Below are 15,046 nucleotides of genomic sequence, written 5' to 3'. Positions count from 1 at the left end.
GCTAAGCAAGAGCACAAGGTCGTGAGTTCAAGTCCCAGGACTGGCACAAAACAAAATAAGACATATTAGCTAAGTCATGACTTTTTTTTGGGGGGGGGGTGTCAGTTGTGGGTCTTGAACTCTGGGCCTTGGCACTGTCCCTGAGTGCTTCAGCTCTAGGTGAACGCTCTACCACTTGAACCACAGCGCCACTTCTGGTTTTCTGGTGGTTTATTGGAGATAAGAGTCTCACGGACTTTTCTTGCCCGGGCTGGCTTTGAACTGAGATCCTCAGATCTCAGCCTCCTGAGTAGTTAGGATGACAGGCGTGAGCCACCAGCACCCAGCTAGTCGTGACATTTAACCTTTGGGTTTCCTTAACCTTGCAGTCTTCAGCAAGCTAAACGCTTGGAGTCAGATTGGGGAGAATGCACATGGGGAGAGGGGGTGGTGGCAGATTCCTGGGAGCCCCAAGCCTCTGCAGGAGGCTCTGAGGCTCCAAGGCCTCAGAGATCGCAGAGTCTCACGTGGCTGGTGGAAAGGAAACAGAGGACAGCAAAAGGTAAATGCGGGATTAAAGAAGAAATGGTTGAGCCAGCCAAGAGGTAGGCTGACGTTCTGTGGGGTTTGAGATGCTTGGACCATTCTGAGATCTGGGGATTCAATCCTGGGCTTCTGCTGGAAGATGATGGGATCCATTCCTGGAGTCTCTTTCGGTGGTGAACAGCCACAGATTTACCCAACTTTGAGAGTCCATCCGGCTTGGTGCAGTAGCCTGGTTGTGACACAAGCTCTGCTACCCCCCCCCCCCCCCTTAACGGCTACCAGCCTACTGGGCCTAAGGTTCCTCTTTGATGAAGCCGTTCACGTGAGGTCCGTTAAGACTCTGACTTGGGGAACAAAGAGAGGTCAACAGGACTGGTGAACCCCACAGAAGGAGTCAAAGAGCACTTACTGAATGCATAAACGAATGCATGAAAGTTACCTGCAGAATGTGCAGGAATAAATGTATAAAGAAGTGAGCCTAGGTTGGGCGTGGTGGCTCACACCTGTCATCCTAGCCACTCAGGAGACTGAGATCTGAGGATCGAGGTTTGAAGTCATCCCGAGCAGAAAACATTCCATGAGTTTGTTTCTTTGTTTTGTTTTTTGATGTTGGTACTGAAGCTTGACCTCAGAGCGTCATGCACTTTGCTTTATCTTTCTTGCTCAAGGCTGAAGCTCTACTGAGCCACAGGCCCAATTCCAGCCTTCAGTGATGGAGATAAGAGATAAGAGTCTCTAGAGTTTGCTGGCCTCAAACCAAGATCCTCAGATTTCAGTCCTTCTGAGCAGCTAGGATCATAGGCATGAGCCAGCAGCACCCATAGGCTCTATGCTATCTGAAAATCTGTCTGTCTTCCCTCTGCCTGCTCTGTAGCTACTCTGCTCAGGGCTGTCTGTCAGCCCTCCTGAGTAGCTAGCATGACAGGCATGAGCCTAGCTTTCCATGAGACTCTTAGTCTCCAATGAACCACCAGAAAACAGTAAGTGGTGCTGTGGCTCAAAGTGGTAGAGCACTGGCCTTGAGCAAAAAAGCTTAGGGATAGTGCCCAGGTCCTGAGTTCAAGCCCCATGACCAACAAAACAAAACTTCCAAACTAACTACAGTATAGACCCAGTGGTATTAATAGTCAATCTGACTTTTTTCCTTTCTGGGACTCAGTTTCTCTCTTTTGTTATTGTTGATGTTGATTGTGGGACTTGAACTCAGGGCCTGGGTGCTGTCTCTGAGCCTCTTTGTGCTCAAGGATAGCAGTCTACCACTTAAGTCACAGCATCACTTCCAGTTTATGAGTGATTAATTGGAGGTAAGAGTCTCCTCGACTTTTCTGGCTGGGGTAGCTTTGAACCCTGATCCTCAGATCTCAGCCTCCTGAGTAGCTAGGATAGTAGGTGTGAGTCACTGGTGCCTGGCTCTCTACTTGTCAACGGGGCCTTGGAATTGGTGGTTCCAGGTTTCTTCTAGACACTAAAACAGGACTGCAGCCAGATGTCTTTGGGGCAAAGGAAATGAAGTATTTTCAATTGCTCAGGACTCACCCAAAGCTTCTGTAAATGAGCTATCAGCTTGGCCTGCAAGATAGGTCTCAAGGCAAGACAAAAACAAATGCCTTCTAGAGAAGCTATCTTGGGCTGGGAAGGTGGCTTAGTGGTAGAGGGCTTGCCTTGCATGCATGAGGCCCTGGGTTTGATTCCTCAGCACCACATACACAGAAAAGGCCAGAAGTGGCACTGTAGCTCAAGTGGTAGAGCATTAGCCTTGAGCACAGAGAGGCTCAAAGACAGTGCCCAGGCCCTGAGTTCAAGCCCCAGAACCGGCAAAAAGAGAGCGAGAGAGACAGAGAGACAGAGAGACAGAGAGACAGAGAGAGAGACAGAGACAGAAAAGCTGTCTTGTAGCCTGACACCAATGGGCTCACACCTGTAACCCTAGCTACTCAGGAGGCTGAGATCTGAGGATTTCCGTTGGAGGCCAGCCTGGGTAGGAAAGTCTTTAAGACTCTTACCTCCAATGAAGCACCAAAAACAAAAACAAAAAAAAAAAAAAGCTGGGAGGTAGAGGTGTGGCTCAAGTGGTAGAGCACCAGCTTTGAGCCAAAACAGCTCAGGACAGTGCTAAGACTCTGAGTTCAAGCCGAGATAGCCTCTGTTGTGTTAACATCAAGGCTTCTCTTTCTCATTTCAGGGTGTCAGCATTTGAGGGCCCGTAGCCAAGTCCCTCCAGAGTTTGGGGAAAAGGTCAGTTGGTTTGAAAATTACGCAAGCTTATTCTGCAATATGGTGGAGGAGGGGAGATCTGGACATTCTTCAAAGGACAGTGGTTGAGGGGGGCCACACAGGGCCCGGGACGGTATGGTACTGTACCCCAGCCAAAGCAAACACACACAAACATTCTGAGTTGGCATCTGTGCAGCGCGACCAGATCCTTCTAAGAGTGTTCGCGAGCATTCCATGATCAAGTTCGGAAAGTATATTATGTAACGCACCTGGGCTGGACAAAGGAGAGCTGGTTTTATTTGTGTGGCTTTTGGCAGGAGTCTTAGGCTGTGTGCAGGGGAACGTTTAGGGGTATAGCAGGGCGTGAATGAGTGAATTGAATATGCCTGGTTGTCCATATGCAGCTGAACCTTGAAGTGTGTGTGTGTGTGTGTGTGTGTGTGTGTGTGTGTGTGTGTGTGTGTGTGTGTGAGCTGGCACCGGTGGCTCACTGCCTGTCATCCTAGCTATTCAGGGGGCTGAGATCTGAGGATCACAGTTCAAAGCCAGCCTGGGTAGGAAAGCCTGTGAGACTCTTATCTCCAATGAACTACCAGAAAACCAGAAGTGGTGCTGTGGCTCAAGTGGTAGAGCGCTAGCCTTCAGCCAAAGAGCTGAGGGACAGCACCCAGGCCCAGAGTTCAAGCCCCACAACCAAAAAACCCAAAAAACAACAAAACAAAAACTTGTGCATGTGTGTGCATGTGTGTGTGTGTGTGTGTGTGTGTGTGTGTGTGCGCCAGGACTAGGGCTTGAACTCAGGGCCTGAGCTTTGTCCTTTAAGTGCGTTCAAGGCTGGAGTTCTACCACTTGAGCCACAGCCCTCACCTTGCAGTGTTGTTGCTGTTTTGCTGGTTAATTGGAGTCTCACGGACTTTCCTGTCTGGGGTGGCTTCAAACTGTGATCTTCAGATCTCAGCCTCCTGAGTAGCTAGGATTCTAGGTATAAACAAAACGGCAAGAAAACCAGTTCTTTTTTTTTTTTTTTTAATTTTTAATTTTGGCCAGTCCTGGGGCTTGAACTCAGGGCCTGGCCACTGTGCTTGAGCTTCTTTTGCTCAAGGCGAGCCCTCAACCACTGTTGTGCTCACTCTCGAGACCCCCGAAGACCACCAGAGACCAGAGTCAATGTAATAGCAAAAGAGTCATTGATTGCAGGCTCGAACCTGGACTTACAACCTTCACTGATGCAGCGGGTCAGAGTTGAGAGCCCCAACTTCTGATCTGGAAGGGTTTTTATGGCTAGTATATCAAGGGTAGGGATTTTCAGTTTGACAGATTTATGATTGGTTGATATTTACCAAGTAAACATAGCTTGGTCTCTTTTGGCTATGGACCTGGGCCTAACTGCAACCTATTAGGAGCATCTGAAACTTTGGAGACTTTCCACCTGCTGATTTGCTGTTACTGGGGTGGGTTGTCAGTAGAACATTCTGTTTTTTTCTGGGAACTTATTGTTGCACACGGGGTCATTCTCCAGTGATGCCCACAGAATGGCACCTAATCTTTAAGATGGGGTCAGTCTGGTTCTTCTCCCCCCGCCCCTACTTCTCTTATACTTAGGGGCCAATCATGGGCCCTGTGGTTGCATCTCTATGTCTGAATAGGAGTCTTTCAGGTTCTCATTTTGCAGGGGCTGATATTGGGTTCGTAGAACCATTAATTGCCCAGTATTTACCCGTTCCTTAACCAATGCAGAACCTTGGATAAAGGGAACTGTACATCATAACACATCCAACAGGATTCCGTGCTGCCTAGGCTAGTCTGATTTAGGACCACATAGGTATTAACTAACAACTTCCAAGGGTTGGTCTGGCTCATTTTCAAGCTCTGGCCTATGTGTCCAGGCCTGTTCGGGCTTGAGTGTCAGAGGTTTTTGGTAACCGTGGGCCGTGGGTAGGGGGGCTGAGTTTTCAGGCTTTCTATCTGAGGCGGTCCCCAACAATATATTAGTGCCTACCACTGCTGGGGCATGACTTGGTAATTTTAAAAAACCTAAAGAGTCAGGTGGATCCCTTTGTGGTTGGTTACCACCAGGTCTGTGTAGCCTGAGTCCCCAAGATTTTCCTAGGTCCCATCCACCAGTACTCTTTGCTTTGGATGTAAATTGGGCTCTGATCTTGGAGTCCTGAGCGTTGGGTTTGGTAAAAATAACAAGGTTTCCTGCTTTCCCTGGCCCAATAGGTAGATGTACTTGTCTCACACCCCCATTTCTTACAGTAATCATCAGTGGGGTCCCCGCATTGTTCCGTCCATTTCCCCTCCCCCCCGCACCCTGGATATACGTACCAGCTTCTCCATCTACACTCCGGGTAGGAGTCTTGTCTAGTCCAGCTAGTACAGGACCAAGATCCCTCTGCTAATTGGCATAAGTCAAAAACCAAATCAGGAAACCAAAGCAATAGCCCTATTTTAGAAGCCAGGATCAATCTGTTTCCTGTCTCAGGATTGCTGGCAGTCCAAGTCTAGTTATATGGGTGCTGTCGTCAAGGAGCATAGCTATTATCAACAATATTAGCATTCTAAATTTTTCTGTGGCATAATTTAAGGTTAAAAGGATTGTCTCTATTGCAGCTAATCTGCCACTGAGATGGGTAGTCCTCGCTCACTGTGAAAGGGTCCATTGGTTTGATGTGAGTGAAGTGCACCCAGGTGGCAACTCTGTTGACCTTGAGCGTGGTGGGCATTGTCAGCACCACGATGTAAGGTCCCTTCCAATGGGCTTCCAGGTTTCCCTGTCAATGGCGCTTCACATAGTCCCAGTCTCCTGGTGGGAAGCAGTGAGGCTCTGGCCGAGGTCCAGTCTTGTAAAGGGCCTTTAGTTTTGGCCAGATCTCCTGGTGGACCAGCTGCAGGACTTGGAGGGAAGATAAAAGTTCATCATCATCGTACTCAGTCAACAGGTAGGATTGCAGATTAGAGATAGTAGGAGGGGGGATTCCAAACAGAATTTCAAAGGGGGTCATCCCAGGTGGGCGAACATAACACTATCTAAGAGAGAAAGTAAATCTTTTGGGCATTTTGGGTTTTGCAACTATACAGGTCACTGGTAGCAAAGGACCAATATTGGAGCTGTGGATTGCTGGTAGCGTGGTGGGGGGATCCGAGCTCCTCCAGTGGTAAGGCCACGGTTGGCTCAACCTGTGGTGGACTTGTGGCCCGTTGCGCCCTCCCTTTAGTTCCCCCCCTACTGTAAACTCCCTCCTCCTGCAGATGCTCCTTCATCTGATGAGGGAGGTGTTCCTGGCTCGAGAGGTTGGGGGAGGTGGTTGACATAGAAGGGGGGTGAAGAAAAGTTCCTCCAGTGTTCCTCTCTGTAAAACAGGATAGAGAGGAGCGGAGGGATGATGTACCAGTAGTTTGGCTTCCTTAACCACCAAGATTTTTGTTTCTGATGCCTGTAGGGTCAAAAAAGAGGTCAGCCACAAGGGTGGTTCCGCTATCAGGTCCTGCCAAATCAAAATATATGGAATGTGGTCCTGACGTCCACTTCATTCTGGAAAAAAGACCTTTGTTTGAATTTTCAGTACGGTATTTCTATCTAGAGTGCCCTGCGGGGGTCACCCTACTTCAAAGGTGGTCCACTCAGACCTACAAAAAGTAATACGTTTTTTCCCTTGGTAATTTCAACACTGAAATCGTGATCCCTTTCTCTCACATCCTGGAAATTGGTTACCAGGTGGGAGAGGGGGGTAGTTTGAGTCTGTCCCATGATTACATCAGTCTGAACAGTTGCCCCAAGTACAATTTGACCAACAGCAAAGACACACAGAGACATGATGTGAATCGCCAAACCAAAAGTAACAGACACCCGGGGAGATCTACTCTCACAGTTAGTTCCTCCCGTGTTGTCAAATCGAAGAATAAGAGGAGAATAAAAAAATAATCATTACTTGTCAATACTTTAGGGCGGTTTGGTTCCCAGGGGATTTGGGGACATCTCCCACAGACCCCTGTTGGCTGCCTTATAGCCCATCTGCCAAGGTTTCTATGCCAGCTCAAAATCCAATCCTGCAGGACACACAGTCACAAAAAGGGGACAAGGGCACCTACTCACCGGCCGGTTCCCAACTCTGACCACGATGTCAGGGTGGGCTTAGGAGGGTATCCCGGATGAGCCCCCCAAAATGTTGTGGTCGCTCTTGAGTGCCTGGAAGACCAGAGACCAGAATCGATGTAAGAGCAAAAGAGTTATTTATTGCAGGCTGGAGCCTGGACTTACAACCTTCTCCGACGTAGTAGGTCAGAGTTGAGAGCCCCGACTTCTGATTTGGACAGGTTTTTATTGCCCATATATCAAGGGTAGGGGTTTTCAGATTTATGATCGGTTGATATTTACCAAGTAAACTTAGCTTGGTCTCTATTGGCTATGGACCTGGGCCTACCTGCAACCTATTAGGAACATCTGAAACTTTGGGGACTTTCCACCTGACTGCTGATTTGCTGTTACTGGGGTAAGTTCTTTGTGTTTTTTTTCTGGGAACTTATAGTTGCACATGGGGTCACTCTCCGGTGATGCCCACAGAATGGCGCCTAATCTTTAAGATGGGGTCAGTCTGGCTCTTCACCATTTGAGCCACAGTGCCACTTCTGGATTTTTCTGTTTCTGTGGTACTGAGGAATGGAACCCAGGGCTTCATGCATGCTAGGCAAGCCACTCTACCACAGAGCCACCTTCCCAGCCCCCAAAACCAGTTCTTCTCAGAGCATTTGGTGGGGTCTGACAGGGTTTGTGTCTTCTAGAAGCACTTGAGGGCTGGGGATTATAGTTGAGAGGTACTTGTTGACCATGTGTAAGTGATACCCTGGCTTCCTAGCACTATAAACCAAACAAAAACCAAATAAAAACCACAGCATTGTTGCTATGTCCTGTGAGCGATCTCTGGGGGAGGAAAGGTTCTTACCTCATAGCTCTAATGTCCACCCCCAGGGTTTTTGACTAATGAAAACTTCTCAGGTTGTTCTGTTCTACACTCAAGAGATCACTGATCCTATTTCAGAGCAGCTGGAGGCCCGTGTGTGTGTGTGTGTGTGTGTGTGTGTGTGTGTGTGTGTGTGTGTGTGTGTGTGTGTGTGTGTGCGCGCGCGCGCTGGTACTGGAGCTTGAACTCAGGGCCTTGCATTCTTGGTGGTGTTTTTTCTTTTTGTTCAAGGCTGGTGCTCTACTCTTGAATCACACACTTCTTCCAGCATTTTTGCTGGCTAACTGGAGAGAAAAGTTTCTCCCCTATGGGTTTGTCTGCTTTGAACCCATGACCCTCAGATCTTAGCCTCAGTGAGGAGTTAGGATGATAGGGGTGAGCCCCTAGTCCCGTCCTGACTCCCCTCTTCGCCTCTGTTCCCTGCAGAAAGACTTCATCTTGTTGACTGTGGGCTTGAAATGCTTTTTCAATGGGTGGGGGCCTCTCAGGGTTGAGTAGCCGGGACAAATGCACAGGATAAAGCCAAGGGGGCAGGGCACTGTGGTCGCACGCCAGATGTAGCACCCTTCTGTCTGAGGACCGACTGAGGCAGAGAGGAGTGCCCTATAGTCTTCTAGAATGTTATCAGTGCTGAACTGAGGGACCTGCCCTGAGCACGTCCTGTTCCCCATTCAGAGGTCAAGGCAGAACAGGATGAACTCAACTCACCCAGCTTTGCATCAGGTGACCCTGAGGGCTTCCTAGGTTATCCCGTGACCGAAGCTAGAAGGTTCTGAGAAGGGTAAGCCTACCCTCCCCAACCCCCCTTCCAAGGGTCTGGGGCCTGATTTCCAAATGCCTAAGAGTTATAAAGAAGAACACTAGGCACCCATACCTCACTCCTGTCATCTTAGCTACGCAGGAGGGTGAGATCTAACAATCACATCAAGGTTCAAAGCCAGCCCAAGCAGGATAGTTCACTTTTTTTTTGTCAGTTGTGGGGCTTGAACTCAGGGCCTGGGCTCCGTCCCCTGAGCCTTTTTGCTCAAGGTTAGGATGTACGAGCCACCAGCACCCAGCCATGAGAGTCTACCCTGTCGCACACAACCCGCTGCTACTAGGGACAAGCTAGTAATGAACACCAGACTGTGGGATTGAGGTCTGGGGCCCCAGGGGCCTGAAGCCTTCCTCTAGTTCCATTTTACAAGGTATTTATTGAGTAGGGTACAGCAGCAGAAAGTGAGGTCACCATATCCTTGAAGTCACAAGCACCAATCATGAGGCACAACCTTAATCAAGTGATGAATAACTTCTTTATCTTTGCCTCTGTCCCAGAGCCTCTCTGTGCTCAAGGCTAGTTCTTTGTCCCTGGAACCACAGCGCCACTTCTGGCTTTTTCTGTGTATGTGGTGCTGAGGAATCAAACCCAGGGCTTCATGCATGCTAGGCGAGCACTCTACCACTCAGCCACCTTCCCAGCCTTAAATAACTGATTTATCTTAAGAAATAGATAGATGTAAGCAGTAAATGACATACAATTTACATAGGCTTTTTGTCCATCCCAAAGCTCCCAAAAAGTCTGGGGTAGAATTAGCCTACACCCAGGATAGAAATCTGAATTCCTATCAAACAAACCAGGACTGATAAGACCTTTTCAGGAAAACTCTCAGTATTCTGAGAGTTCATATGCGGAGGAGACCTTCCAAACTCCCAATCCTTTTGGGTCTCAAGGCTTAGCTTGGTGTGTGTGTGTGTATGTGTGTGTGTGTGTGTGTGTGTGTGTGTATGTAGCACACTTACCTCCAATTAACCAGCAAAAGAGTTAGAAATGCTGTGGCTCATATGGTACCACACTAATCTTTTTTTTTTTTTGTCGGTCGTGGGGCTTGAACTCTGGGCCTGGGCGCTGTCCCTCAGCTCTTCAGCTCAAGGCTAGCGCTCTACCGCTTGAGCTACAGCACCACTTCCGGTTTTCTGGTGGTTTATTGGAGATAGGAGTCTCATGGTCTCTCCTGCCTGGGCTGGCTTTGAACCGCGATCCTCAGATCTCAGCCTCCTGAGTAGCTAGGATTACAGGCGTGAGCCACCAGCGCCCAGCAGGGTACCACACTAATCTTGAGCACACACACAAAAAATTCCTGAGTTCAACCTCAGGACTGGCAAACACACAAAGTTACCCATTCTTCTGAGTGCCCCAAACCTTCACTGAGGTTCCCCCAAACCTGTTTGATCCTGTATCCTGATCCCAACTCTCTCCCTCCTTACAAGTGGCCATGTTGGCTGTATTCCACAGCCCTCCCCTATGGCGCCAAAATTGCGGTGTAAAATAAATAGCCTTGGGTACGGAGACGCTCGGGTGCACTGTTTAATTTACGTATGATGTCAGTGGTAGCCTTGCTTGAGGTTGCCGGGAATTTTCTGATGTACCAGGGTTGGTTGGTTTGACCTTGATGGCCTTTTCCACGTAGGAATTTGACATGGCTCTGAACCTGGAGAGGTCCAGCCAAGTGGACAGCAGATTGAATCCTGAAGTCACGTGATCCAGTACCCATGGTGCTTTGCTTCACACACACACACACACACACACACACACACACACACACACACACACACACACACACACATACACACACACCCCTGGCCCAGGGGCTGGTATATATGACTGCCACCCCATGAATGGGCACATCCCAGAATAAGAGCTGGGGCCACCGCTATATCCCACAAATACCTGTGGAATTGTCAGTTAGGTCTCATAAGAAATCCCTGCCTAAATCTAACTCTCATGGGGGGGGGGGTGAGGATTTTCTGGTTGTCTTCATGCCCACTGACTCTGTGTGTGTGTATATATGTGTGTGCGGTCCTGAGGCTTGAACTCAGGGCCTGGGTTCTGTCCCTGAGCTCTCTTTTCTCTGGTGGTTCATTGGAGTTAAGAGTCTCATAAGCTTTCCTGCCTGGGCTGACTTTGTTTTATTTTTATTTTTTTTGTGTGTGTGGGGGGGTCTTGATTCTTGAACTCTGGGTCTGGGCACTGTCCCTCAGCTCTTCAGCTCAAGGCCAGTGTACTACCACTTGAGCTACAGCTCTACTTCTGGTTTTCTGGTAGTTCATTGGGATAAGAATCTCACAGACTTTCCTGCCTGGGCTGGCTTTGAACTGTGATCCTCAGATCTCAGCCTCCTGGGTAGCTAGGATGACAGGCGTGAGCCACCAGTGCCTGGCTTAAAATTCAGTTTTCTAAAAGTATAAGCTCCTGAGACCAGGGATGTTTGTGGAGAGGGGGCTGTACCTGGAACCAAACCTACTCCATGTTGTGTGCTCTGCTTTGGTTGCCTGTGCTGAGGGAAACATATCTGCCTGTGAGCTTTGCCAGGGGAGAGAAACTTCCCTGGAAAATGCAGCTCCCCTTCCAGCCCCCTTCATCATGAGGGAAGACTTGAATGACACTATATCTTTTTTTACCCCAGGCCTGGGGCTTGAATGCAGGGCTTGGATTCTGTCCCTGAGCCTCTCTGTGTTCAAGGCTAGCACTCTATCACTTGAGCCACAGTGCCACTTCTGGCTTTTTCTGTGTATGTGGTACTGAGGAATCAAACGCAGGGCTTCATGCATGTGAGGCAAGCACTCTACCACTGAGCCACCTCCCCAGCCCTTCTACATTTTTTTTTTTGGTCGGCAGTGGGGCTTGAACTCTTGGCCTGGGCTCTGTCCCTGAGCTCTTCAGCTCAAGGCTAGTGCTCTACCACTTGAGCCACAGTACCACTTCTGGTTTTCTGGTGGTTTATTGGAGATAAGAGTCTCACGGCCTTTCCTGCCCAGGCTGGCTTTGAACAGCGATTCTCAGATCTCAGTCTCCTGAGTAGCTAGGATGACAGGTGTGAGCCACAGATGCCTGGCTCTATGTCTTATTTATGCAGGCGAACCACCACGATGTGTCCAGCACATACCATGAGACAGACTGAAAACAGTAACTTATTTCTGCAAATAAATGATTACCACTATGAATTTGTCAAATTGGATCAGAAACACAAGAATATACGGGCCGATCAAAATATCTGAGCCAAGCACTGGTGTGTCATCCTAGCTACTCAGGAGGCTGAGATCTGAAGGATCATAGTTCAAAGCCAGCCCAGGTGGGAAAGTCAGTGAAACTCTTATCTCCAAGGAGCCACCAAAAAGCCAGAAGTAGAACTGTGAACCAAGTGATAAGAGTACCATTCTTGAGAGAGAAAGAAAAAAAAAAAAAAAAAGCTAAGGGGCAGCTCCCAGGCCCTGAGTTCACACCCTTAGTACCAGCTCCATCTCCAAGTATATCAGAAAAACCAAGCCCATGAGCTTATCGAACGTACCAGACTAACAAATGATGCCAGTTCCTCACCTGGATGATATGAAAGGAGTGTCTAATGCCAGCATGATGTGGCACACACGCACACCACCTCACAATAAAACAACTCAAGTTAAATGGATAGCTGGGCTCCGGGGACTCACGTCTGTCATCCTAGCTACTCAGGAGGCTGAGATCTGAGGATCACAGCTCAAAGCCAGCTTGGGCAAGAAAGTCTGTGAGACTCTTATCTCCAATGAACCACCAGAAGACTGGAAGTGGTGCTGTGGCTCAAGTGGTAGAGCATTCGCCTTTTGAGTGCAAAAAGCTCAGAAACAGTGCCCAGGCGCTGAGTTCAAGCCCCATGACCGACCAAAAAGAAAGTTTGGTGGCAAAACTTGAACACTGTCCTTTGAATAGAGTTGAACAACTGCAGTCGAGTGAGATGTGACAGACAACTCTGTTTTAAGGATTCTCTAATATGGAAGATAAATTAGCCAGAACACTTGTAACACAAAGGAACTAATTGTATGCCAAACCACGATTAAACTGGGCATGCCTGTTCCTTTGATCTGTTCACATTCTAATTCCACACGAGAGAAAGAGTCTTCTTCCATACCAGCTCTTCCCACGTTCCAGTTTCTGAGTTTACCATACCTACCTGGTTGGGGCTCGCCCATCCAGAAACATAGTTTGTGGTGAGGCTTAGGTATGCGTGTGGTACGAAATTTCAGGGAGGGCCTGTCTAGATCCTAATCAGTGTTGGAGACCGGACAAGTCAGCCTGGCCGGACAAGTGATGGGAGGTTCTTTTTTTTTTTTTGTCGGTCGTGGGGCCTGAACTCTGGGCCCGGGCGCTGTCCCTCAGCTCTTCAGCTCAAGGCGAGCGCTCTACCACCTGAACCATAGTGCCACTTCCAGCCTTTTCTGCTTATGTGGTGCTGAGGAATCGAACCCAGGGCCTCATGCATGCAAGGCAAGCATCCTACCACTGAGCCGCCTCAGGACCAGGACCGTTTCTTCTTCTCCTTCTCCTCCTCCCCCATCATCATCATCATCATGATCATCATCATCATGATCACCATGATCATCATCATCATCATGATCACCATGATCATGATCATGATCATGATCATCATCATCATCATGATTCTCCTGCCTCAGCCTCTAGAGTTGCTGAGATTTCAGGCATGCCCCTTTGGCTGTCCTTCTTTTGGACATACCATTTGTAAGTTTTTCAGGGCTGCATCGTATTCCCTCAGATCACAAAGGAGCAAACTGGTCCACAGAAGCAGAGGCATTTCATCCCGGAAGTGCCAGGAAATCAGGCGAGAACTGAGATTCGAACCTAGAGATCTCTTCCCCACTCCATGGTTGAGATTCTGGACGAGTCGGATTCGAAGGAACGCTCCCCAGTAACCCTGGGTGTTCCCCACATCTTCCGGATCCTTTAACGCTGAAGCATCACTCCCGCCCTCCACAACCCCCCCCTCCCGAGGCATCTCGGGAAATGTAGTTCCACAAGACTGGACCTCCAGCGTGCGGGCGACGGGGACTACATTTCCCAGAAGGCTACGCTCCCCATGACATGAGTAGGGCGCCGCGCCGGTTGGGTGAAACCCTCAACAGGGTTTGTGGTGGTTGTTAATTAAGTTCTCAGAAAGAAATGAGTGACAGCGAGCAGAGGCCTTTAGCGTCTCAGGTTGCGTATCTCCTGGCTTGGCGTAGCTGGGTGCAGAAGCCAGAGTGTCCGCTGTTAGGTGTTCCGTTTCCCGTCGGAGGCCCAAAACACAGCGAAGGCACGTCTCCTTTAACTGTGGTGGGCGGGGCGAAGCGGCGCTTCCCGCGTTGCTATTGGCGGCGGTTGGGGGGGCGCGGAAACTGAACCGGCGCAACCGCCGCCGCCGCCGCCCGGCCGGGCGTCCCCCGGCGGCGTCTCCGGCGGCCTCAGCCCCGTCATGGCCGCGCCGGGTCAGGTAAGCCGCCCAGGGGCCGGGTCGCCTGGGGCCTCCGTCGTGGTCTTCGGGGCTTGGGAGCGCCGCGAGAGGGTGGCGCGGGGTGAGGGGGCCCCGGGCGGGCGAGGCCGGGCGAGGCCGGGCCTGGGGCGCCTCGGGGTCGGGGTTAGGCCCCGGGCCCGGGGCGGGGGGGGGGGGGGGGGATGGCTGGGATGGAGGTGGGCCTGGAACCCTCCAGCCTCCCTCCCTCTCTGAGTGCCAGGCCCCGTTCAGAGGGGTGGGGTGGGGGGGGGAGGTCAGAGGGGAGGGGTCAGAGGGGAGAGGTCAGAGGGGAAGGAGTTGGGGGGGGAGAGAGGAGAGAACCCCAACACACACACACACCACACTTGCCAGTCAGAAGGGAGGGGTCAGAGGGGAGAGGTCAGAGGGGAAGGAGTTGGGGGGGGTGGGAGAGAGGAGAGAACCCCAAAACACACACGCACGTATATATACATATATACATATATGCGCACACACACATATATGTGTGTGTGTGTGTATATATATATATATTTGCCAGTCCTGGGGTTTGAACTCAGGGCCCGGGCCCTGTTCCCTGAGCTTGCTTTTGCAGTTCAAGGCTAGCGCTCCACCACTGGAGCCACAGGGCCAGCCACTTCTGGATTTTTCCCCCGTGTGGTGTGTACGTGTGTGGCAGCGAGGAATCGAACCCAGGGCTTCACGCATGTGAGAAGAGCACCCTACCACGAAGCCATCTTCCCAGCTCACTCCCCCCCCCCCAAAAAAAACAAAAAACACCTTTAGGAGAGTTTGCTTTTTATTCTGTCGGCCTGTTAGGTTTCGGGGAAACCTGGGCCAGAGATCATTGACTTTGTTGTTTTTTTTTTCCCCTGGTGTTGGGGCTTGAACTCAGGGACTGAGCGCTGTCCCTGAGCTTTTGCCCCCAAGGGGAGAGCTCTACCACCTGAGCCACAGTACCACTTATGACCTTTTTTTTTGGGGGGGGGGTGTCTGTGTGTCACGGACTTTTCTGCCAGGGCTGGCTTTGAACTGTGATCCTCAGATCTCAGTCTCCTGAGTAGCTAGGATGAC

At 50.1% G+C, this 15,046-nt stretch overlaps 1 protein-coding gene across 1 annotated transcript in view; it reads left to right on the top strand.

The window, feature by feature from the left end:
- Positions 1 to 13,902: 13,902 nt before the first annotated feature.
- Positions 13,903 to 15,046, top strand: part of Poc1a (POC1 centriolar protein A) — a 47,458-nt gene continuing 46,314 nt past the window's right edge. Inside the window, exon 1 of the mRNA XM_042665993.1 lies at positions 13,903 to 13,975. Within this exon, the coding sequence (XP_042521927.1) occupies positions 13,958 to 13,975 (18 nt within the window). The 5' untranslated portion in view covers positions 13,903 to 13,957. The remainder of the gene's footprint in view (positions 13,976 to 15,046) is intronic.

Source organism: Dipodomys spectabilis, unplaced genomic scaffold (genome assembly GCF_019054845.1).
Source record: "Dipodomys spectabilis isolate Male_0828 unplaced genomic scaffold, ASM1905484v1 ptg000360l, whole genome shotgun sequence".
Lineage (NCBI taxonomy): Eukaryota > Metazoa > Chordata > Mammalia > Rodentia > Heteromyidae > Dipodomys > Dipodomys spectabilis.
This window is presented reverse-complemented; position numbering and strand designations above follow the sequence as displayed.